Raw genomic sequence first — 24,437 nt, 5'->3', positions numbered from 1 at the left:
CGGTTATAATTTTAATCAGAAGCTTGGTAGTCAGTCAAGAAGTCATTTCCGACCCTATAAATTATATATATTCTTGATCAGCATCAACAGGCGAATCGTTTTAGCCATGTTTGGAGAGAATCTAATTTTTTGAGATTTTTTTTTAAATTTTTTAAGGGGTTACATAGTTAAAATTGTCTCAAAATTTTAACAAAATTTAAATTTGCTTAAGACGTTAAATTAAGTATGCAGATTTATTAAGCTAGGAAAAACTAACATAAAACCGTTTTCGGAATTAAAATTAAGGCTTTTTTGACAGAGTTATGAATTTTTTATATTTTAATTTGTAACAAAAAATTTATCAAAAATTTTAAAATGTTAAAATTTTTTATTTTTAACACTTTTTAAACTTAATTTTCTTATTTTTTAAGCTAATTTAAACTGTCAGAGAACAGTTTTCCAAATTAAAATTATGTTTTAAATTTTTAGATTTTCCCAAAAATAAAAATATACTTTATAAAAATATTAATGCAAGGGTAGACAAACTTCGGTTTACCGAAGTTAATTTCTTTACTTATTTTAGTTTTATTATAATTTTAAGATATTTTTTAAGTATTTCATTTTAGTATTTGTATATCTTTAATCTTATATATTTAATATATAATTTAATATTTAATTTATATAATATTTATTTAAATTTATTTATATATTTAATATATTTTTTTATTTATTTTATATTTAATTTTCTTTTTTAAAGAAAAGAAACTCTAGCTTTTTAGCGTTTCAATTATCTTTTCTCTTTTGCTGAGCAAATTTGCTAAAAAGTTTGTCCCTGAAAAAAATGCAGCAGAATTTTTAAGGCAAAACTGCAGTGCTGAAACAGAAAAAAAAACTATATAAAATGAAAATAATAAAGAAAGAAAGAAAAATAAAACAAACGAAATGCGAACTGCGACTGCAGACTGTAATAATTTGCGCAACAAAAGGGCGCACCTCAACTTGACAGCACCGGAAGTTGTCCCCACTTAGCCGGGACGGGAAGCCCCTTTAAGCCCCTCCCTCCCCCCTCTCTCACTCTCGCTCTGTACAGCCTTAACCCTCTTTCCCTATAGCCTTAACCCTCTACTTGGTGGCTCCTCTTCCTGCACAAAACCCTAAATGAATGGTCCGCAAATTCACGGCAAATTAAATGAAATGCGCAAATTAAACGCAAAAAAAAGTATATATATATAAAACTGTAGAAAACAGGACAAAGTGTAACAAATATTGCATAATATTATTGCATGCTCTTGGGGGCGCCACTTGAGCAACGTTTAAAGCGAACGAAAATGCGGAAGCAATTCACTTTTTTTTTCGGCTTTCAGCTTTTGGCTGCTGCTCATTTAGTATTTTTTGTCTATCCTGTATTCTCTTTTTCTCCTTTTTATTTTCTTCTATGTTTTAATATTTATATCAGGGCAGCAGCTTTGGTTCATCCTTGTCGTTGTCAACGTCATCATCCGCATTCACATTCACATCCTTGTCCAAGTGCGCGTCCAGGGAGCTGCAGCTGCTGCGGCCAGCTCTCTTGATGATGCACTGAAAGAAAAATAAGAGGGGGAATTAAAAAAAAAGGGAAAGAAAGTATATATATTTATTAATATATTAATTTTTAATATTAGTATAAAAATAATTGAAGCAAAAAAATCTAATAAAAAATTTAGATTAAATTTAATTTGTAAATATTTATACTAATTGTACTTTTATTAATTTAAAATGTATAATAAAAAATTAAAAAATTATTAATAGAAATTATTAAAATCACAAGGAGAGCTCTTGATCATGCACTGAAAGAAAAATTATAATATTAAAAAAAAAAAAAGAAAATATGCTTAACAAAAATAGTTTTCATATATATTTATCAATATATTAAATTTTAATATTTATGATTAAAAACTAAAATATATTAGATTAAATAAATATATTAAATTTTAAATACAAAACAAACATTTTTATAAATATTTTTTACATTTTTATAAATATTTTTTAAATTATAACAGAAATTTTTAGATATCTATAATCTACCCATATTTTCTCTCAATGTGCTTGGCCAGCAATTTTGCATGCTTAGCGTCTCTTTCGTTCCTCTTCTTTTCTCCATTCCCCTTCCGTTTCTTTCCGTTTCGTTCCAATCCGTTTGGTTTCGCCTCTTTGGCGCGACTTGGTTTTTCTTATTTTCTTTATTTTTTTTCTGTTTTTTTTTTGTGTGCTAATTACCATAATTAAGCAAAGGTCAGGCTTTAGTCGCCTTTTGTGGCCAGGATAGGCGAAATAATAATGAGCGAAAGACAGGGGAAAATGGCGCCAGAAGTGGGAGATATGAAGGAGCACAAAGAAAGGAGAAAGAAAAAGAAAATATGGCTGACCAGTGTACAAATTCTCCCCTCTGTGTTCTGTTATGCATTATCTTTATGATTATGTTGATTATGACGTTTTAATGGGTTTAGTGAGGCGGCGACGACGACAAGGGGGGTGCACTGGTGGCCAAGGGGTGCCAAGGGTGTGGTGGGGGTGGTACTATCAGCTTAAGCTGACAACAAAAGGGCAACAAGAAAAACAAAGACTTGACAAGCTGCTGGGCCACATTAAGGAGTGAATGCAGTTTGCCCGGCTTTGGTCCTGGCTTTGGCTTCCTATTCCTTGACTGCATACCCTGTAAAATTTTGGGGAAATTGTCAAAAAAACTAAAGACATAAGCGTCTGGGTCATATTACTCAATTAGGTCGTAAACAAAAGTATTTGAGAGGAGAAAAGCTTGGATTTTTATGGGTCTAGATAAACCCGTAAAAAAGCTAGCTGGGAAATCATATAAAAAATAAGAAAACTTGGGAGACAAAGGAAAGCCTGGCAAGAGAGGGATAATTTTCTATACTTAAGAAACATTTTACTATAGTTTAAAAATATTTTTTAACTTTAATTTTAATGTTTTGTCAAACTAAAAAGAAACAGAAAGCAAAAAAGAAGCAGGTTATAAAATAAGTATTTGTTTTTATTATCATAAAAAATATTTTTATAAATACATAATTTCTTAAATATTGTAAAATTAGCTAAAAATTTTATTTTATAAATATATATATATTTTTTTAAATATTTTTTTAATATTTTTATATATATTTTTTTATATATTTTTTTATATATATTTTTATATATATTTTTATATATATTTTTTTAATTTTTTGTATATATATTTTAAATATTTTTGTAATATTTTTTTTTTAATATATATTTTTTATATTTATATTTATATTTTTATTTTATTTTTATTTTATTTTTTTCTATTTAATGTTTATATAAATTATAGATTGAAAATATACTTTGGGACAGTTTGGTATTTGGTTATCGATTCTTTGTAGAATTTTATTAATTTATTTTACATTTTATAATAATTTTTAATAAATTTTAAACTTTAAAATAACATAATTTAAGTAACCAAAAATTTAGCAAATTATTCCCTACCCTTTGCCCATGCTAAAAATTAAAGCAAGACCTAAAAGTGCCTTTTTCCAGTCTAAAAAATTCATAAAAATATGTTAAAACCTGCCCTCTTACAGGGCATTCTCTGCGTCGTTTTGCATTTGCCAATCCAGCTTAATCTCAATATTTCATTTTTTATTGCCGGCACTCAAAACATTACTTTGAACTTGGTCAAATTACTTGGGGCTTGTCTGTCAGCGCTTCCCCCTGCACTTCCTCTCTCTCTCCGCCATAAATATTTTCGGTCGAGGAAAATGAAAATTCCATAGCAACTTAAGTTGAGGGAACTGCACTGTCATGACAAATACACACACAGACACACACACACAGAAGAGGACCCAGAGGGCAGGACGATGACGCGGGCGATGAGATCTTCAGGATGGCACGCACTTCCTGCCTTAACCCCCACCCCCTGCCCCTGCCGCCGCCGGATTGCTTAACTTAACCCCCACGAATGGCGGTGATTAACGATCGCGGCACACGGCGGAAAAGATGAAAGTTGTAGGAGGAGGAGGAGGAACTATTATTATAACATGGAGAGGGACTCACTTTGCTGTAAGTTCCACCTCCATAGTGAGTTTTCCCCCTTGAGGGCCTGCGGCATTCCAAAGCCAAGAAAAACATTTTCATTCCAAGGCGTTTTTCCGGCGGCGAACGAACGGCAGTTGTTTGAACTTATCTAAATTGTTTTGCCATATTGTTTTCTTATGCCATGTGTGTCGCATCCTTACACAGGCTACCCCATCCTTTCTAGGTTCTGTTTGCACTTCTCAAAAAACAAAAAAAAACCAAAACTCTACCAGGAAATGGTGCCTAACAGTAGGCAAGAAATTTAATTAAAAAATATTTTTTTGTATATTAATTAAAAGCGTTTTCTGTACTTTTTTTTAATATTTTAAAATTTAGTTTTAATTTATTTTAATTTTAAATAATTTTTATATAATTTAATTATAATTTAATTAATTAATAAATAATAAACATAAAATCAAAATAAATTGACAAAAACTTAATTAAATTAAATTAAAATAATTAACTAAAAAATTAATTTAATTTAATTTAATTCAATTCCATTAAATTTTTCAATATATTTTTATTTAATGTTTATTATTTATTAATTAAATTAAATTTAATTATACATATTTTTACAATTAATTTAATTAATTATTTTAATTTATTTCTTTTTTTTTTCAATTTATTTTAATTTTATGTTTATTATTTATAAATATTAAATTTAATTTAATCTTATTTAATTTAAAATTCAATTTTAAAATCACTACCTTTTCCTCTCAGTGTCGTTTTCCTTCACCGCTCTTTTGTTCCTCTTGGAAAGTCCCATTGTCTTTAGCAAATTTGCTTTACTTGCACTGCTGCTTATTCATTGACTTTTGTGTTTTGTGCCATTTTCAAATGCCTTCATTTCTCTGCCACACACACACTCACACACACACATACACGTACAAATACATAGTACACCGCATTGCATTCTATCTCTTTCGGACAGCAGCCAGCTGTCTCTTTCCCTCTGGCCGTACGTGTCTATTATTGGTATTTGCTGAATGAATGGATTGTACGTGCCCAAAGGCATTTCGAATAAGTTTTTTCACCCAAGGATTCCTCCACTCCTTTATTCCTGTGGATTGCACTTCTCTCTGTCTCCGCCTTTCTCTTGTTTTTCTCTCCCTCTTCCTCTCTCTCTCTCTCTCCATCTCTATCTCTATCTCTTTCTCCTTTCCGCTCAACAGCGGTTACATTTTGCGGTTGAAATCTAAGCGATTTTACATTGTTATTGTTATTATTGCCACGCAGACACACACATACATGTACCCGTGTCCTAACCCACACACACACACACACATGTGCTTTATTTGTACATGCATTTATTTGTTGATGGCGTATTTTTGTTTATTTATGTATTCATATGCAATGTCGAAAATAATCGTTAATATGCTGATAAAATACGCCCCCGCAACAGAGTGTGCATTGTCCTAGGGATGATATCGAAAGTATCGAAATGGGGAACAAAATATATCGATTTATAATGTAAAGTCAAAAGGTTGCTGTAAATTGTATATTAATTTTATTGAGTGAAATCTGTAAAATATATACCAAAAAAATTAACAAAAATATTTTTTACAGTGAAAATAATAATAATAATAAATATTATCGATTTTATCGATATAATAAAATGACTGACAGATAAAGAAAAATATATATAAAATCTGGCAACGATACTTACCAACAACAAATTAAACAGAAATCTTTTACAAGGCAAAAATAATTATATATTATCGATTTTATTGATATACAAAAATTTATAAAAATTTTAATTATGGGTTAAAAAATTATATTATAATATACAAATATCTAGAAAATGTAATTCATATTCCCTGGCCAGCCCTAGCACGTGCCGCCTTCCCCCTCGACTTCTCAATGCCTACAGCCCCCACCCTCCCCCTCTCCCTCTCTAACCTCCCCCCTTCAAGGCTGCGCCTGTGTCAACACTTGGCTTCATTTTTCATTCGCTACCATTTCCATTCCATTGAACTGCCGGCAAATATGGTATGCTAATGAAATCCCGTAATGCATTGACAAATAAACAAACAGCGCCCGGAATGTAGTAGCCACATATATATCTATTTTTTTTTTTTTTTTGTTGTTGGCCAGCAAAATGGGCAAAGTTTTTTGGTCGTAAAATTTGTGTATGCAAATATATTTTTGCGGGGGAGGGGAATGCAGATGCCGCCTTTGGGGGGGGGGGGGGGGGGGGGGAGGGTGTATTTTGGGCGGAAATCTCTGGGCCTAAGCTCTAAAAACCTTAAATATGAATTAAGTGTAAACATGGCTAAAAGTTGATTTTCAACAATATTTGCATTTATAATAATTGTAATTTCTTTCCTGGGGGAAATGATTTAGAAAGGTTTTTGCATGTGTTTTATTAAGGTTTTTATTTGGGTAACTTTACAAAAACAAAAGTGTAGGTTTAAGATTTATTTCGATTTATTTTAAGTTGAATTCTAAAGCAGAAACATCAAGGAAACAAAAAAACTCTAGCATTAATAAGGTTATTACTCATACGCCATGTTGTCTTTGCTGAAATATTTATGTTTTTATATTGATTAAAAAGGCTTTTACTTTGAGTTTAAAGTTGTTTTTTTAAATAAATTATATTTTGTATACATTATATTTCTTAAAGTAAAAATTAATACCTATAAATTAATATTAATCACATTACTCATACGCACTGTTTGCCTTATTTTATTTCTCATAATGATTTCATGGCTGAAATATATTTTTATTTAGTTTACATGAACTGGAAATCATTAAACCTCTTTTTTTGACACAACTTTTTGTTAGTTTTTCACTTATTTTTAGTTTTTGACTCTTGTATTTTGTATTTTCTGTCTTGTTTCGTTTACTTTTGTCATCACTTTATTCACTTTGTTGCTGTTTTTGCCAGATTACCGTAGATTACTCACCCACACAGGAGTCTTCCTTTCGCATTTTACTTTTTATTTTTTGCGGCTGCCTTCGACCACCCCTCCCTCCTCCCCCCGACCTCGTCGTGTAGTTAGATATATTTAAAGTTGGGCGTTGGGAAAGTAAAATAAAATGGAATAAAATGCAGATTGAATTTGAGGGCGACAACTTTGCTGACGTTGCCGACGACAACAGAGTAATATTACTCACAGTCCCCATCGCACACACACACACACACACTTATGCAGATAGTCGCACACACACACACACACATGTAGAATACTGGCAACACACGCAGATACTCCTACTCACACACATGCACGCAGGGACCGTAAAAAATAAGCAAGTAATGCGCAAAATACAAAACCCACATTGCCTTCAAAAGGAGGTGCTGCACGGTGGGCGAGGGGACACTGAGAAAAACTGGGGATATATATTTCTGAAAATAATTTTTGTGAAATATGAAACAAAAATATAATAAATAAATATTTTAATATATTAAATAGATTTTAAAAATATTTTAAACATATTTCAAATAATTATTTAATAGTTTTTTAATCTTAGACCTTCTTTTTTTCATTTAAATATATATTTAGGTTGGCATTTATCAGATTTAAATTTATTTAAATAATACAATTTATACGAAGATGAAAAAAAAATTTAAATACATTTTATAAAATAATAAGTAATGTTTTAATTATTTTAATAATTTTTTAATTATTTTAATCATTTTTTTTAATTATTTTAATATTTTTTTTATTATTTTAATCATTTTTAAATTATTTTAATAATTTTTAAATTATTTGCATAATTCTTTTAATCATTTTTTAAATTATTTTAATGATTTTTTAATTATTTTAAAGATTTTTTAATTATTTTAAAAATTTTTAAATTATTTTAAAATTTGTTTAATTATTTTAATAATTTTTTATTAATGATTTCTTTATTATTTCTTATTTTATTTTATTTATTATTTATTTATTTTATTATTTATTACTATTTATTACTATTTATTATTTGTTTATTAATTTAAATACTTGCATCCGTTTGTATTTTGTATTTATAAATTTTTGATAAAGCTCCCCATATATTTTCTTCAGTGTAAACCTTGGATATTGTGGGTATTGTAGGTGGGCGGGGGATAAGGAGTGGCAAAAGCCCGGCTATATACTATAAGTACGATATGTAGTTTGACGTTATCCGAACGCCAACACACTGAGAACAAATGCGAGAGCCTGAAAACTGAAGGCTGACGGGGGGATAAGCGCGAAGAAAGGACCCTGCAATATAATGGCTGGGAGACTGGGAAACTGGGAGACTGGGAAAAAAATAAGGAGCCAAGCTGAAAGTCGACGTGATCGTATGCGAATGCGATTGTGCGGGTGTATTATGTATTTGGTGCATTTTAAATCGGATTACTTAAGGCAGCAACAACTACTACTATGTGCGGCTTTAGCTTTTGTTGTTCTCCGTTTCCTCTTTTTCCCTTCAACGGAGGGTGTGTGTATAGGGTGTGTGGGGTGTGGGGTTTCCATGTGTGTGTGAGCTGAGTTCTCCTCATTGTTGCCATCATCGGAGATATCGTTGTCAACGCCGAGCGCCTATAAACCGTTTATTATTATTTACAATTTTCGCCTCGGCACTGGCAAATATTTTCAAATCACATAGCGACACATCGCTAGACACGTGCCAATGCATCCCCCCCTTAAAATCGACCCCATTTTCCCGCCCGCCACCCACTTGAGTTTTCCACCCATCGAGCTTTGGCAAATGTGTTGGCAACGTGTCGGCATTCAATGGAAAAAACTGAATGACAAACTCCGCTCCGCTTGATGGCTTGGATGGCCAACTGCCAGTCGCTTGGTTTATCAATCCATCAATTGAATTGCCCGGGAAAACTCCACGGGAATCTTAATCGAGCAAAGCCAATCGGTTGAGGGTTTACCCCTCCCGCCTTTCGAGTCTGAGATCATAATAGTTGGAGTTGACTTGCTGAGTATTTGGTGAGTATTTACTGAGTATTTTTGGTGGCTTTACAAATAAATCTGTGTTTTGATTTTATTTTAAATTTTACACTAATTTTAGTCCTTGGGATTTGTGATATTTAGAACCTTGGGGATTATTTTGCCGTACAATCAATCAATAGCCTAATACACTTATTCAATTTGCACTCGCTGGCAATCAATCAAAGTTTTTGGTTATATTATTGAATATATGTTATATGTGCCCAGACTCTGAAAAATCAGGGAATATTTAATAGTTATTTAGTTATTATTATTATTTTTAGTTTGTTAGATTTTTTATTATCACATAATATATTCAATTAATTATTTATCATTTATGGAAAATTATAAAAATAAATAAAATAATACATAATATTTATATAAAATAATACCCTAAAATAAATATTTGTAAAATTAATATCAATATTAAATATATTTTTAAAATATTAAATTATTAAAAAAAATATTTTAAAAATAATTTTATTATATTTATTTTATAAATATAGCATATTAAATTATATATGTATTTTTAAAATATAGTTATTATCACAAAATAAATGCAATTATTTTAAATTTATTTTAAATATATTTTATATTTATTAAAATTTATTTTAAATTTATTTTGAATTTATTTTGAATTTACTTAAAATTTATTTTAATTTTTGGTTTTAATTTATTATAAATTTATTTGAAAATATTTTAGAAATATTTAATAAATATTTTAGAAATATTTTTAAAATATTTTAAATTTTATTTTTATATATTTTAAATTTTGTTAAATTATTAAATTGCTAAAAAATCATTTAACTAATTTATTAAAAAACATCTCTAAACCAAAGCTCTAAAACATGCCACCAAATCGGTTAATATTCCATTGTTTAGCTATCGATTGAAGCCAAATTATGGGCAATTAGGGTGGTGCTGATTCCTAGGGGTGGTCCTGATGCCGAACCTCCGGCTGCCATCAATCTTTATCGCCAAAACGGCGAAATGGCAAACTGAAACAGCAGCGGAAATAGAAGTGCGCGCCATAAGTGCACTTCCGGTGTTGCTGGCACAGCACAGCCATCATACACACCCATATATATACACACTATGTTTGCATCTGTGGTTGACTATCATTTCACTAACGAGATTTGCACACATTTTATTGAGGGAGAAAAAAAATAGAGAGGGAAAATGTCGGGGAAAGCATTAAAAATTCCTGGAAAATGCATAGCATTATGCCATTTTTCAGTTTGCTATCTGCAACTATTTGTAATAACATTTAAGACCAGTTTGTAACCTTTTACATTGATGTGGGGGGGGGGGGAGGTAAATATATATAGTGAGAGAGAGAGAGAGTTGCTAATCAAATTTTGTTTGGGGGAAAAGCGTAGAAAAATAATTAAAAAATATTTAAATAGCTCCTTCTTTTTTAAATATGAAAATAAATTTAAATAAATTAAATAAAATTATATACAATTACATAAATTTAAATTAAATATTTTTATTTAATATTAAACCTAATTCCGAGACACACAGCTTTCTATTCTCAGTCCATGTGTCCAGGTGAAAATGCAGTTCAGTTACGTGACATCTGTCAGTTGCACCTGCCACTGCCACGCGGGTAGCCTTTGTTTCCGCTTAGACAAACGCCTGCAAACTGCGAATTGTGTAAACTGCCATCTGTAAACTGCGGTTGGCCCCACACACACACACACACACACACACACCCTTTGACCTCGCGATATCCTTTGATCCCTGGGCCGCCTTGGCCATTAACCAAATTTGATGTCTGGTCAAATTATAGCCACGCAGTGCCAAACTGTTTGCCTTTTGCCAGAACAGTTAACCAACAAAGGTCAGGGATTTGTGGTTGCCCCAAGGTAAACGGTTTTGGTAACTGGAGATTTGTTAAAGGGAATTCTTAGAGATGTTTTGGTAGGAGATATTTAAAGTAAAAGAAAATTATAAATATAGTTTTGGTAACATTTATACACAAAATAATAATAAATAATATATTTTTTAAAAATAATAATAATAATAATTAAAAATAATAATTATGAAGTGCCTTTTCTGATTTTTTAACCTTTAAAAAACACTTGAAATATATTTTAAATATTTTTTATACATTTTTAGGCAAGCAAACTTTGTAGTTTTGTGGCTTTAAAGATAAGAAATAGTTTTTTGTACATTTTTTGAACCAAAATAGTTTCTTTTTTATGGACAGAATCGTTAGGGCAATTGACCATTGGCCGCTCTCCACATTGTTATCCCCGAACCAATTTTTGGGCAAAAAAAAAGACATATATCTATATATATTTTATATATATATAGAATATATATCGAATTTATATATAATATATATAGAATATATGTAGAATATATATAGTATATATGTAAATGTAGAGAATGTCAGACATATTCTCCTGCGTTTCGAATTTGGGTCGTCGGTTGAGTTCTTTTCCTTTTATTTTTTGTAGTTTTTTGTGTTATTTTTGGGTTTTGGGGTTTTGCTGCTGGCCGAAACATAAAAGAAATATTCCCACTAAATCGTGTATAAGTGAAACAAGGAAAACAAAAAGTGCTGAACCAAGTGTTGAAGCTAAATAGATGCAAGTGGTAGAAGTCCTTGAAAAAATCGAGATATAAAAATGATTTGTAAATTGCTTATTTGTCAAAAGCACAGGGACAGATGAAGAAATAATATTTAAGAGATAAATATTATATAAAATATAAATAAAAAATATATTTAAAATAAAAAAATATATATAAATAATACAAAATATATGGGAAATATTATTTAAATAATATTTATATTTATTTTATAGTATTTTAATAATATTTATAATATATTTTGTATTATTTATATAAATTTTAAATAAAAATATAATTTAAAAAAATATAAATATAATTTTTATTATATAAATATAATTTTAATAATATTTAAATTTATTTTAATATTATTTTTTGAGAATTCTGTCAGCTAACAAATATTGAAAAAAGATGAAAACATTAAATAATATTTATTTAAGTCATTTAAATTTTTGTTTTTTATAAATTAATAATATTAATATTAAAAAATAAATAAATATGCTTATTTTATATTACTTAAATATTTTTTAACACATAATATTTTCTTGTTACAACAATAAACATTTTGTTTAAGCCAAGTTTACTGGTAAAAATTAAAAAAAATAATTATTATTTTGTTTCTATTCAGTTCCCAAATTCCCTTAAATTTTCCCCTGTATAAACCCATTTTTTTTCCAAGTGCAAAAAGCAAAAGCAAAAGCCTTGGCTTTGGTTTAGTTTTGGTATCTCTAGACACGTCCCAAACGAAATTTTCAGCCACTTGAGTTGGCCTCTCCACAAATCGATTCGGAACTCAAGTTGCAGGACATCTAGAAATCTCTTTCAGTTCTTCAGTAACTTTACCAAAAATCAAAGAACAAAAGAACAGAACACACACAGTTCTGTTTTTGATTTTGATATGCCAGAGTGAATTGGCCGCATTTAAGCCATATTTAGAGCTGGCTTAGCTGCTAACGGGTAACTGGGCAAAATCTATTACCTTGCATGGGCCCAAAACTACGACAAACGAACTACAAACAATGGCCCTAAGCCGTTTACAAAACGCCAGAATTATGACATTTAATTAGTACGAAATATGTAGCCCACCGGGGGAATCGAATCGAATGAATTGAATGAATGAATGAATCTTTTTTAAGACCCAAAAAGAGCAGAGATGAGTCTTTATGGATATTCCAAATGATATTATATAGGTTTGATATTTTATTTAATTTTTAAAATAAGTAAAATATATTGAAATTTTAATTTAGATTTATATAATAATTTCTTGGACTTGTAGTAACATTTTCTGTGGCATTTTCTGACATCACTACTACTGCTACTGCTGCTGCTGTTGGTGCTATTCCCATCCGGTTGTATTCCCACCAAAATACCTAAGCCAATATGCCGACATCCCGGCAGTGGCATTAGCATTTAGCATTTAGCATTTTGCATTAGCGCCGGTATTTAGAAATCGACGCCTAATTAGCGCATTGTTGCATCCATAATGCCCAGTTGCAGTGGCAATGCCAGCAAAGCGATTACAGCCGCCATTCAGCTGGGATATTTAGTGGATACAGATATGTTTATGTTTGTGCATTTGCATTTGCATAAATGTATGTCTGTACATATGTCTGTGCATCGATATATGTTGCATCGAAAATAATGCAAGCGAAACGAAACATTCAATCCGCGACGGTTTTGGGATTTGCACCTGAACAGAGCCAAGCCGGATTTCCTGGCCTACAGTGGTTCCTCTATTTTTATAGTAAAATTCTTTGCCAGAAATAAATTAATAAATTTAATAAAATTAATAATAATTTATTAATAATATTTTGTTAAGAATTTTATGAGTGATATTTTAGTAAATAATATTTTATTATAAATATTTTATTAATTAATCAATTTACCAGTAATTTAACAGTAATTTTATATTTAACTGTAATTTATTAATAATATTTTATTGTTAATATTTTATTAATAATATTTTATTGTTAATATTTTATTAATAATATTTTATTGTTAATATTTTATTAATAATATTTTTTTAAATAATATTTTATTAATAAAATGTTATTAACAATATATTATTAATACATAAAATAATTCGAAATAAAATTAAGTAATTTATTTGTATTATTTTATTAATAATATTTTATTAATTAATAAATTTACTCTAATTAATAGTAATTTATTAATAATATTTTATTGTTAATATTTTATTAAATAATATTTTATTAACAATAATTTTATTGATAATATTTTATTAATAATATTTTATTAATAATATTTTATTGTTAATATTTTATTAACAATAATTTTATTGATAATATTTTATTAATAATATTTTATTAAATAATATTTTATTAACAATAATTTTATTAACAATAATTGTATTAATAATATTTTATTAATTAATAAATTTACCCTAAATTTTGACTGTTTTAAACGAGTTCCCCCAACTATTTCTTGGCTTTATGCTGCGTTGCCTGTTTTCACTGTCACTATCGTAAAGGGGGAGATAGATGGGAGGCTAAGGGTGTACATATAGAGAAGCATATCCGAATCCAAATCCAAAAACGGAATCAGGAGCAGAACAGAGAAGCTGCAACTGGAAATAGACGGAGGAAACTTGCGGTGCACTTTGACATTTTGGCGCATGTTGAATCAGGTGAAAACCCAATTACATGTCCCGCCCTATCTAGTCGCTTCACTGGCGACAAAACGAAACGTGCAGACAAGTTAACATTCTGGCCAACTTTGGCCAGAGGAGAACCCACACTTGGTAACATTGCCCTCCCCCCACCCACCAGCCACCAGCCACCCGCCACCCATATCTCTTCGGGAAGTCCTTGTGCGCCCCCTGCTTATTACAGGAGTGGCGAACATTTTGTGGCCAAAAAGCACTGGCAAAAATTTGTATTTACTCTAGGAGAATTTTATAGATATTTTTTAAATTTGTATAATATACATATATTAAATAAAAGAACGAATATTCTATTAATTTCTCAGGCTAAATTGTAGAAAATTCAAAAAATATTACCTTTAAATTTAAAAAAATTAATATTTTTATATATTATAATTTCTGTCTAAAGGCAGAAACGCTGTGAAGGAATCATTTCCGACCCTATAAATCATATATATTCTTGATCAGCATCAACAGGAGAATCTTTCTGGACATTTTGGAAAGAAAAAAAAATTTTATCAATTTTTTCAAAATTCCATAACGGGTTACATCATTAAAATTCTCAAAAATAGGTCTTAATTTTAATTTTTAAAATTTTTAAATATATTATGCAGATTAATTAACCTATTAAAAACTAGCACAGAACTGCTTTCAGAATTAATATTAATGCAGTTTTGGCTTAGTTATGATATTTTTAAGGAATAAAATAATTGATAAAAATGAATAAAATATAAATTATTAAAAAAAAATATATACAAAAAATTAATTAAATAAAAAAATTAAATAAAAAATTAAATAAAATATTAAATAAAAAATTAAATAAATTAAATAAAAAATTAAATAAAAATATTGAATAAAAAAAAAATAAATTAAAAACGATTAATAAAAAAACCATCGCTGTACACTATAATTCCCAACTGGTTCTAGCATTTTCTGAATGGTAACCCATCTGAATGCTGAGGTCGAGTGGAAGAGCTAGTGTGTTTGTGTGTTAATGTGTAAGTGTGGTAGTGGTTACTCTCTCCTAAAAGAGCTACTACTTGTTGTGTTTACGTGTATCATAGTGCTACTGGCTTATTTCCCATTTAAAAGGGAGATACAGAAAAGGAGTAGATATCACCGGAAAGATTCTGAGATCAAAGACAAATCAAGGATACTGATCGGTTGACCAGGAGGAACCTCTACAAACGTGAGTACACAAATTATTTATTTATTTTTTAGCTTAAAGAAAAAAAATAAAAATTCTTGCAGTGCTTTTGGGGAGTTAAAAACACCTGTGCATCTACCGAATGGCAGCTACTATCTCCCGAACTCTCGCACGCAAATTATTGTTGCAATGAAACTTAAGCTGCTTAAACTTGCTGGAACGCTTCCTTTTTGGCCAACGGATGATGGAGACATCATCGCCCTTGTGAGATGGGGGATGAGAGAGGAGGAGGAGGAGGAGAAGCAGTAGGAGGAGGAGAAGCAGTAGGAGGAGGAGAAGGAGGAGAGGTAGGAGGAGGAGGATGTGAGAGGAGGTGCCTGGAGGTTGCGGATGTTTAACCAGGTCTTTGGTGTTGAGCACACCTGAAATCTGGCGGGTCAAAATTGAAAAGCTTAATAGATAACGAGTCAGAGATTAAATGGCCAAGTTTAAAGGTAAGCAGAGAGAAATGTAAATAAATATTAGCTGAACCACAAATAAATTTATAAACATAATTATCAGCATTATTATAAATATTATTAGTATTATTTTCCTTGCCTAAACAAAAGTTCTTAGCTAAAAATTCAATAAAAATTAATTAGAAATACTTGAAAACATTCTAGAAAAACCCCTTGATTCAATAATAAAATAAGAGAACATATTTCAATAAAAAACACAAGTCAAGCCGGATCTTTGCTTAATTAAATAAAGTCCTTGAAACATCTAAAATCCCCATAAATACTCATTTAATGTTTTCATTAAAACGTTATGTGTTTTGTAAAACAATTTCATATAAATCATTGTTTATTTACAAATGCCCCGTGTTGATGGTCCGCCTGGCCCAAAACCATGACGAGGACAAGTGGCCAACGCATTTCCGACCTAATTAGGCCCAGAAAATGTGCCATTTTGGCCGTAAAATAAATGGCACAAATGCGAAATTAAATGGCCAAAGGACATGCGGCCATTTGATTGATGTCCTGGCCGATGTTTTTTTTGGGTTTTTTGTATTGGTTTCTATTTCTAAATGTAAATTAAAAATATTTATTAAAGAAAGTAAAACTTGACTAAGCATTTTTTATATATTAATATTTTTTTTTTTTATTATATTTGTTTATGTCTTTAAAAGAACTCAAATAATCACTTAATCTGTTGAATCTTTTATGTGTTTATTTGACATTTATTTATTTATTTATTTATGCCAAAACAAAAAGAGTTCTAAAACATATAAATATATTTGAATATCCCCCTCATCGTTTAATCCCATATTAAATTCACACAGCCAAATGACTTCACACTAGATTACCCCGCACCAGAGAAGCAATCCGATACCCTGGCGAATCCTTTGCCTTTCCCTTTCCCTATTCCCGCCCAGCTCCTAGCTCCCCAGTTCCATCTCTGTCTGTCATTCATATCAATTTCGCATATTTTATGACTGGCAAATGAAGCCGTTGGCAGGCAAACGAATATCTGCGTTGGGGTAACTCAGTCTCTGGCTGTAATAATATAATACAAGGGGTTGTGCCTCGTTGCTCCGGCAAATCGAATTGGGCCTCCCTCTAAGGCAGGCTAAGTAAACAAATCCAATTGGAAACGGAAGTGAACAGGTTCAGTGGGGCAGTAAGGAAAATGGGGAAAAGAAGGTAGCAAAAAATAAATATAAATTTTTTATTTAATAACAAAAAATCTGTAAAATATTAGAAATAAAAAAATTGTTTAAAAAAAGTACAGAAAAAATATATACATATTGAATTTACTAAAAAAATAATAATTTTATCAACAAAAATTTGTTTAAAAAAAATCCAAATATAAACTAATTTATTTTGGGCATCCAAAAAAAAACTAATTTATTTTGCGCATAAAAAATTAATAAGTTTATTTATTTACTTTAAAAATATTCAGAAAAAAATATATAAATCATTTATTTATCAACAAAAATCCTATAAAATTTTACTAATACTATAAATTTTTTACTATTTGCATTTATTTTAAGTTTAAATAATTAATATATTTATGTTGCACCATATAAATATTTTATTTATCAACAAAAATCCTACAAATTATAACAAATATGAACTCATTTAATATATTTAACTCTACTTAATTGACAATCGTTGAGCACATTAAACAAGTCCTTGACTAATCCGTAAATTACTCTGGGTTTATTTTTTTTTTGGTTTCAGCATAAACTCCGCATTATTCCGGCGGAAACGAGTGGCGGATTATAAGCAGGCGGCGGCTTAAGGCCCTAGAGCCGAAATATAAAAACAGCACCGCGGAGGACTCTCCGCAGATTCAGCAGGGATGACGACACCTTTGCGGCTGACCCGGACGGAGGATGGCAAAGGATGCCAGCTATGGCCGTATTATGCGCTCACACACGCTCTCCACGGCGATGCTGTGCCTGAGTTGATTACGTATACGCACCGTGCACTGAGTTGATTACGACGCTGGGAAATGTATGCCAAGTAATTTGCATAAACCGCGAATCGGACGCCCGCAGACAGACGCATTGGGATGACACAGATGATCGGCATCAAAGGAGCTGCAAATGGGCCCGTATCCGAAACTGAATCTTCAATAAAAAAAAAAACCGAAGACGAAACCAACGAAGCAGGAGAATATAATGGGTAAGCCTTTAATACAAGTCTTGTTGCTGAGAAATTCTGGCGGGAAATTGAATATATATATATATATTTTTTTTAATATATATTTTAACTTCACGCTATATATACATATATATTTAACACGAAAGGAAATCGGAACTTAGTCACCATTAAAAATGTAAATAAAGCGGATCGTAGAAATTGAACAACTAACTTCTGTTTGGAAGTGGATGCCATTTCTTCCTTGGCCTTTCCAATATCGACCACAAGCTCAAAGAGAGTGTCAACTCTCTCTCTCTCTCTTCGCTCACAGCTTCTCGTTTATTTCGCCATCCTTCACAATTCCGCCATTCTCTTTTCATTTCGCTCAACTCGCATTGATCGGTCGAAAAACACGCGGCTCCTGTGAAAACGCAGGAAAATCGTTGAAAAACGTTCGGAAAAACAGAGTGAGTGCAGTCATACATTTCTTTTTTCGTATAGTATTTCGTTTTTTATTTGGTTTCGCTCTCCGTCTTTGCCTTTGCATAGTTTCTGATGCACCGTTATTCGGCACACGCAGCAAAGCAAAGGATATTTGTGCATGTGTTACGGCCTCACACATATTCAAATATCATTTGCTCTACTCTTTCTCTCTCTGTCTCTGTCTCTCGTTATGCTTTGTGTTTCTGATTCTTGCGCTTGCAACAACATGTAAAAGCAAACGAAGGGAGCTCTCTCTTACAGAAGAGAAAGTAGAATACGATCCACATTTGTGGATTGGCCATTTTTGGGTTCTTTGCTTTGATTTACTGTTTGTAAACTAAAAGTGGAAATATATTTTACACACTAATTAAAACAAATCTAAATTAAAGACCTTAAATAATTAATTTTTAAAAGTTTCCTCTGCATATAAATTTTTTTTAATATATAGTAAGCATTCTGCTATATAAATATTTTTAAAATATATAGTAAACTTTCCCCTCAATGTCATACCTGTGTATATATTTTCTTATACCAAAACTTTCCAAAAAAAATCTTTGGCTCTGGGTAGACCATGAGTGACGACGGACAGCAGCTGTCCAGCGGACCCAATGTGTGTGGTCTGCATCTGAGCGGATCGGTGGGCTGGCTGCGGCATCCGATCTCCACCGAGGACACCATGGCCCGACTGGCCCTTAAGTACAACACCAGCATTGGTCTGATATGCCGGGCCAACAGGATGCATGGCCAGGATGTCCTGCAGACGCGTCGTCACATCTGGGTGCCATTGCCATCGCCGGATCAATGCCAAATATTTCCAAGGCAAATGCAGGTGGGAAGAGAGCAGCAGCAGGCACTGTTCAGTCCCACCAGTGCCACCGGTTCCTATCCCTTACGCTATCGCAGTTCACCCGAATGTTCTCCGAATCTGAATTACCTGGCCAAGGACAGTGATACCCTGCTGATCAGCTAGAAAAAATCAGGCATAACTAAACTTTTAAAAGTGATTTTCTTGTTTCTCTTGAATATGTTTCAATAAATTTGATAAGGCAGCCAAGTAGAGGGTATCTTCTCCGGCCTGAGCTTTTCTCTGGCGGAAACAAAAGGAGAGATGCCAAAAAAGGATGCAAAAAGGATGCGAAAAGGATGCAAAAAGGCGGCCAACAACCGCGACAACCGCCTGTCGCGCTGATTAGAAAAACCCCCTTTGGGCCATGTCTCGCACAGAAATTGGCTCTTAATTGTGGCAGAAAGTGGCAGAAGTGAATTTGCCAGGCAGCAGGATGCAATTAAGACATTCTGTCGCCGTTGCTCCTGTGATTTTCCCTGTTTGAGAAGCGCAGATAGCTAGGGTCCTGGCCGGAATTCAAGGGAATTCAAGGGAATTCAACGGAATTCGTTGGAGTTCCGCGTGCTTCAGTCCAGATAAGCCACCCGGGAATGACCCGGCTAACCTGCTTGCTCGCTGGTCATATTCAAATGTGAATATTAACTAATCCTGGACACCCACTCATCCCGAGGAGAGGAAGGACCTGAACCTGGACGTGAACGCGAACGCGGAATATGCGTACGTGCTCGTGTGATAAATTCACATTTTCCGGCTGACAAGCCGGCAGCCAGGACAATCGCTTCGGCATTGATAGACATGGCCAAAAAGGACGAAGGGGGCGGAGTCCAGGTGTAGCCAGGTGAAATGGCAGCCGTGAAACGTAGCGGAACGCCGGTGTCAAAAAGGAAGTGCCAACAAAAAAGCCACCGAAAAAAAGGCAGAGAGTGGCAGAGAGAGAGAGAGAGAGAGATGGGAAAGAGTGGGTGGTGAAAGTGGGTCGTGAAAATGGGTGGTAAATGGGTGGGGCATCCTGACACAAGGCAATGCCTAGTTGGTTTGGGATGCCACATTTTGTGCCTTTCTGACAGACGCAACTTTGAAATTGCTCTGATTATGCGAAGGCGAAAGCGAAGGACTGCGACGAGCATCAAGCATCGAATCTGGGTCCTTGGGACTCACAGGACTCGTCGTCGAAGCGGGAGACTCAATGGCATGTTGACAATGATAACGAAGTTGGTCATGGCTGGCTCTCTCTTTCCTTCTCTCTCTCTCTCTCCCAGGATAGTGTTGGTTTGAAAGCAAAAACAAAAGCTCACATCCCCAAATATCAAATGTCGCATGCCGGCATTAATATTTCATGAGAAATCATAGTTTGCTGATGCGTATAATTCAAAGGAATCGCAATCTGAATTAATTTTTCCAGCCAGGTGTCCTGGCATTTATATTGATTTGCTTTTTAGAAAATTTACATGGATTGATATTGATTGATGAGTGTGGGTCAGATTTTTCTTCTTAAATGCGAATGCATTTCTTTGGCTCAATGACCGAAAACCCAGTCTGAGGGCAAAGTTTTTAGCTGAAACGAAACTCATTTATTTGTTTTCCGCCGTGACAGTTGAACCATGTAATTATACACAGACAGCCAGGGGGGGAAGAGAGCTCCAAGTCTCCTCCGTCTCAGTTTCAGTTTCAGTTTCAGTTTCAGCTCGGTTTGGTTTGGTTTTTGGCGACTTATGAATTATGACAGTTTTGCACACCACGCACAACTTTTGGCCGGGGCTTTCAAATAGAAATTATTAGAAAGTTTAGGGGGGGGAGGAGGAGGGTAGGAGACAGCTGTAGCTGCATGAGATTAGTGCAAGGGGAATCCCAGCTTCGCTTTTGAGCATCGAGAAAATGAGAAATGGTTTTGCGGAATTTCACAATCCCAAGGCATTCTCTTCTCTCTCTTATATTGAACGTTTTTGAAGGTTTTACGTTGAGTTTTTGATTTATGTTTGTTTGCCAAGGGTATTCTCGAGCTGAAGGGAAACGGAAGCCATGGCAAAGTGGATGTCACATGGGGATTATGTTCATAAATGGCACATATGTATGTATGAATGGATGGAGAGCAGCTGCAGGCTGCAAGGCACCAGTTATGCGACAATGTGAAGGAATTAAAAAAAAAAAATAATAAAAAAATAGAAAGAATTCAGCATTGCCAAGAACTATTAAATAACCATCTCTAGGATCAAGTGGACTTTATTTATAGATTTTGTCATTAAAGAAACTGTTTTTCTTGGTAAATAAATATATTCTTCAATGTTAATAGTAAATATATTAATAATAAAATTATAATAAATATATTAAGCAATATTTTAAAGCTTTTATCGATTTGCTACAATTTTTAAGCTATAAATAAATATATAAAAAAAATTAATTAAATACAATTATTAAAAAAAATGAAATAAATAAAAAAATCCATCGCTGGACACTATAATTCTCAAGTGGTTGAGGTCGAGTGGTAGAGCTAGTGTGGTGGTGTATTAGTGTGTAAATGTGGTAGTGATTACTCCCTTCTAAAAGATCTAATACTTGTTGTGCTTACGTGTATCTTCTTTTTATTGCAGCTCAGTGCTACGGATTTATTTCCTGTTCAAGAAAGAAATAGAGCAAGCGAGCAGATATCACCAGCGAGATTCTGAGATCAGAGAGAAATCAAGGAGATTAAGGAGGATCAACCCTAGGAGAAACCTCGATAAATGTGAGTACACAAAATATTTATTTTTAAAGTTAAACATTTTTATTGGGTTCCAAATATCACTTATATTAGCATTGAAAAATATTAAAACTTGAAGACACAGCAAACAAATATCTAGCATTTTTGTAAAATTATTAAAAATGTACAACAATTTTTTCTTACTGAAAGATTCCCCCTGAAACTGCACTTTTTTCTTTCACTCTCAATGCTTCTCGCATATTTTGGCACTGGCAATTATTAATGGAATATATTCCAAGGCGCCCTGGCGCTGCATGCTGTAACAATCAACGCGACTCTGGCCAGATGCGGGTTATTGAATTACATTAACGACGCAGACGTTACGGGTTGGGAAGGGTAGCAGGGCGGGGAGTGTGGAGGACATCAGCGTCTTGAGTCGGATTCACACTTGTACCGCCATCATCATCATCATCATCGGGACAATCATCATTCATTCGTGCAATGTGGCATTCATTTATGCATTCATTCGCATCCCTGGCACTCGTCTCAGACTCATCTTCGTTTATTCGCTCATTTAAGCATTCGTGTTGTCGTTTCAGTTTCAATTTGCCTTGGCAACATTTTCGCAAATGTCTTTTTAATTGATTCGCAGCGATGCGAATGCTACCGAACAGGGGGAAACTCAGGGAAAAGCTCAGGGAAACCAGTGGGAAACCAGTGGGAAAGCTGAAGAAGACACCGTTGAAGGCAGCACAGCCGCTACTGCTGAGTGTAATTATAAATTGAATTAAAAGGCGCACATTTCGTCTTTTAATTCTGCTTGCTGCTTGAGCTTAATTAAAATTTCATTATGTCTCCCTCATATATACATATATATATATTCCCCAACTGAGGGATGGCTCACAGCCTGGTGAGGACACCCAAAAAGCGATATGTTTAAAATGCAGCACAAAATATTTGACAAGCAGCTTTACGAGCGAGCACTAAAAATACTTCTTCTCCATTAATGTTTGCCTAATGCATGCATAGAGTACCGCCTCGTCCTGTTCCTCAGACCCTGTCTTTTCCAAAAAATATATATATTATGCAAAAAAAGAAAAAAAAAACAACAACAAGTACTCCCAAGTGAGTAACGAAAAAAGAAACACCGAAAAATAGCTGCAAAAAGAGTGAAATGCCAGCGCAACTTGTCGACATGAATTGTTGTTGTCATTCTGTCTGGCAATTGCCCTTCTTGTTGTTGCTACTGTAGTTTATCGTCTTTGCTGTGTGTGAGAGCCTACACGGCAAGAAAATGTAGGTATTTCAAGTCATGTTTTTTAGGAGTTTATTGATAAAGCTAGAGTTTTACTAACACAAATTTATTATAAGCAAAACAGTTCAAAAATGAAACTACAACAAATCAGCAATATATTTTTAATTTAATTTTACATTAAAATTTGAATTTAAATTAATAACTACTAAAATAAATACACTTATGAATTGAAGATTAAAAATGTATTTAAAATTAAATCACCATTAAAAGTGATCAAATAGTATGCTAAAATTTACCAACACAACAGCTAAAAGATAAATTCTCTAATATAAATTTATCAATGAAAGTTAAATTACATTTTTATAAATTTAATAAATCTAAAATAATAAAATTTATTCATGTATCACAACAAAAACCATTAAAAACTTACAGTTTACTTAAAAAATTAATTATATTTCACTACACCAATAAAAAAACATCAAAAAGTAAACATGGATTCATCAACACAACAGCAAGGCGATAAATTCCCTTATAAAAGTTCATCAATGAACGAAAATAAACTCTTATAAATTTCAAAAATTATTATAAAATAAATTTATTAATAAATAATAACAAAAAACATTAAACCCTAATAGTTTACCAATGAAACTTTTTATATTTCAATAAACCAATTACATAAACCTCTAAACACTCTTAGAAAATATATTTTTAAATCATATAAAAAATTCCTTTCAGTGTAGTTGTTGTTGACGTTGTTGAGTTGTTGTTGTATTATGCAATGCAGCATTGTAGTAACAAAGCATAGCATAGTTTTTAGCGCAAATCAAAATGATTGATGATGATGGCCGCTCTAGATCTTGCACCCCTTCATATATGAGGCAACCCACACCCCCGCTTACCCCCATTTTAACCCCACTTTGTGTCATGCTTCCTGGGTAAACAAAAACAAACAAACAAAAAAAAAAAAGAATAGCTGGGTAGAGGGAGTTACATTCACTTGACAGTTATGGCTGCTGATATGCTGCAAATAAACTAAATAAATCCAGTTTTGTGTAAGGTCACGCCCCCCGCCTCCTCCCCTGTTGTGTTTTTGGCCTTTGTTCTTGACCATTTTTGAGTATTATTCCATTCAATTGTAAATCGAGGCAGCTCTCTTTGGCCAAAGTAGGCAACAAATCTTGGCTGGCAGC

The 24,437-nt window shown here is 32.4% G+C and overlaps 3 protein-coding genes across 4 annotated transcripts in view; 2 read left to right on the top strand and 1 right to left on the bottom strand.

The window, feature by feature from the left end:
• LOC138929065 (uncharacterized) overlaps positions 1-24,437 on the top strand; it is a 108,216-nt gene that overhangs the window by 57,963 nt on the left and 25,816 nt on the right. For both annotated transcript variants that reach the window (XM_070287899.1, XM_070287898.1), the window contains exons 3-4: positions 17,581-18,027; positions 21,904-22,037. In XM_070287899.1, the coding sequence (XP_070144000.1) occupies positions 17,915-18,027; positions 21,904-22,037 (247 nt within the window). In that variant the 5' untranslated portion in view covers positions 17,581-17,914. The remainder of the gene's footprint in view (positions 1-17,580; positions 18,028-21,903; positions 22,038-24,437) is intronic.
• The window catches only part of LOC138929245 (uncharacterized), a 110,191-nt gene continuing 87,185 nt past the window's right edge, over positions 1,432-24,437 (bottom strand). Inside the window, exon 8 of the mRNA XM_070288581.1 lies at positions 1,432-1,557. Within this exon, the coding sequence (XP_070144682.1) occupies positions 1,432-1,557 (126 nt within the window). The remainder of the gene's footprint in view (positions 1,558-24,437) is intronic.
• LOC108076042 (uncharacterized) lies at positions 18,965-19,525 on the top strand. Its single transcript, XM_017168701.2, has one exon. It carries the CDS (start codon positions 19,040-19,042, stop codon positions 19,436-19,438), a length of 399 nt encoding a protein of 132 aa, XP_017024190.1. The 5' UTR covers positions 18,965-19,039; the 3' UTR covers positions 19,439-19,525.

Source organism: Drosophila kikkawai, chromosome X (genome assembly GCF_030179895.1).
Source record: "Drosophila kikkawai strain 14028-0561.14 chromosome X, DkikHiC1v2, whole genome shotgun sequence".
Lineage (NCBI taxonomy): Eukaryota > Metazoa > Arthropoda > Insecta > Diptera > Drosophilidae > Drosophila > Drosophila kikkawai.
The sequence above is the reverse complement of the archived record's forward strand: the minus strand, read 5'-3'. Positions and strand labels throughout refer to the sequence as shown.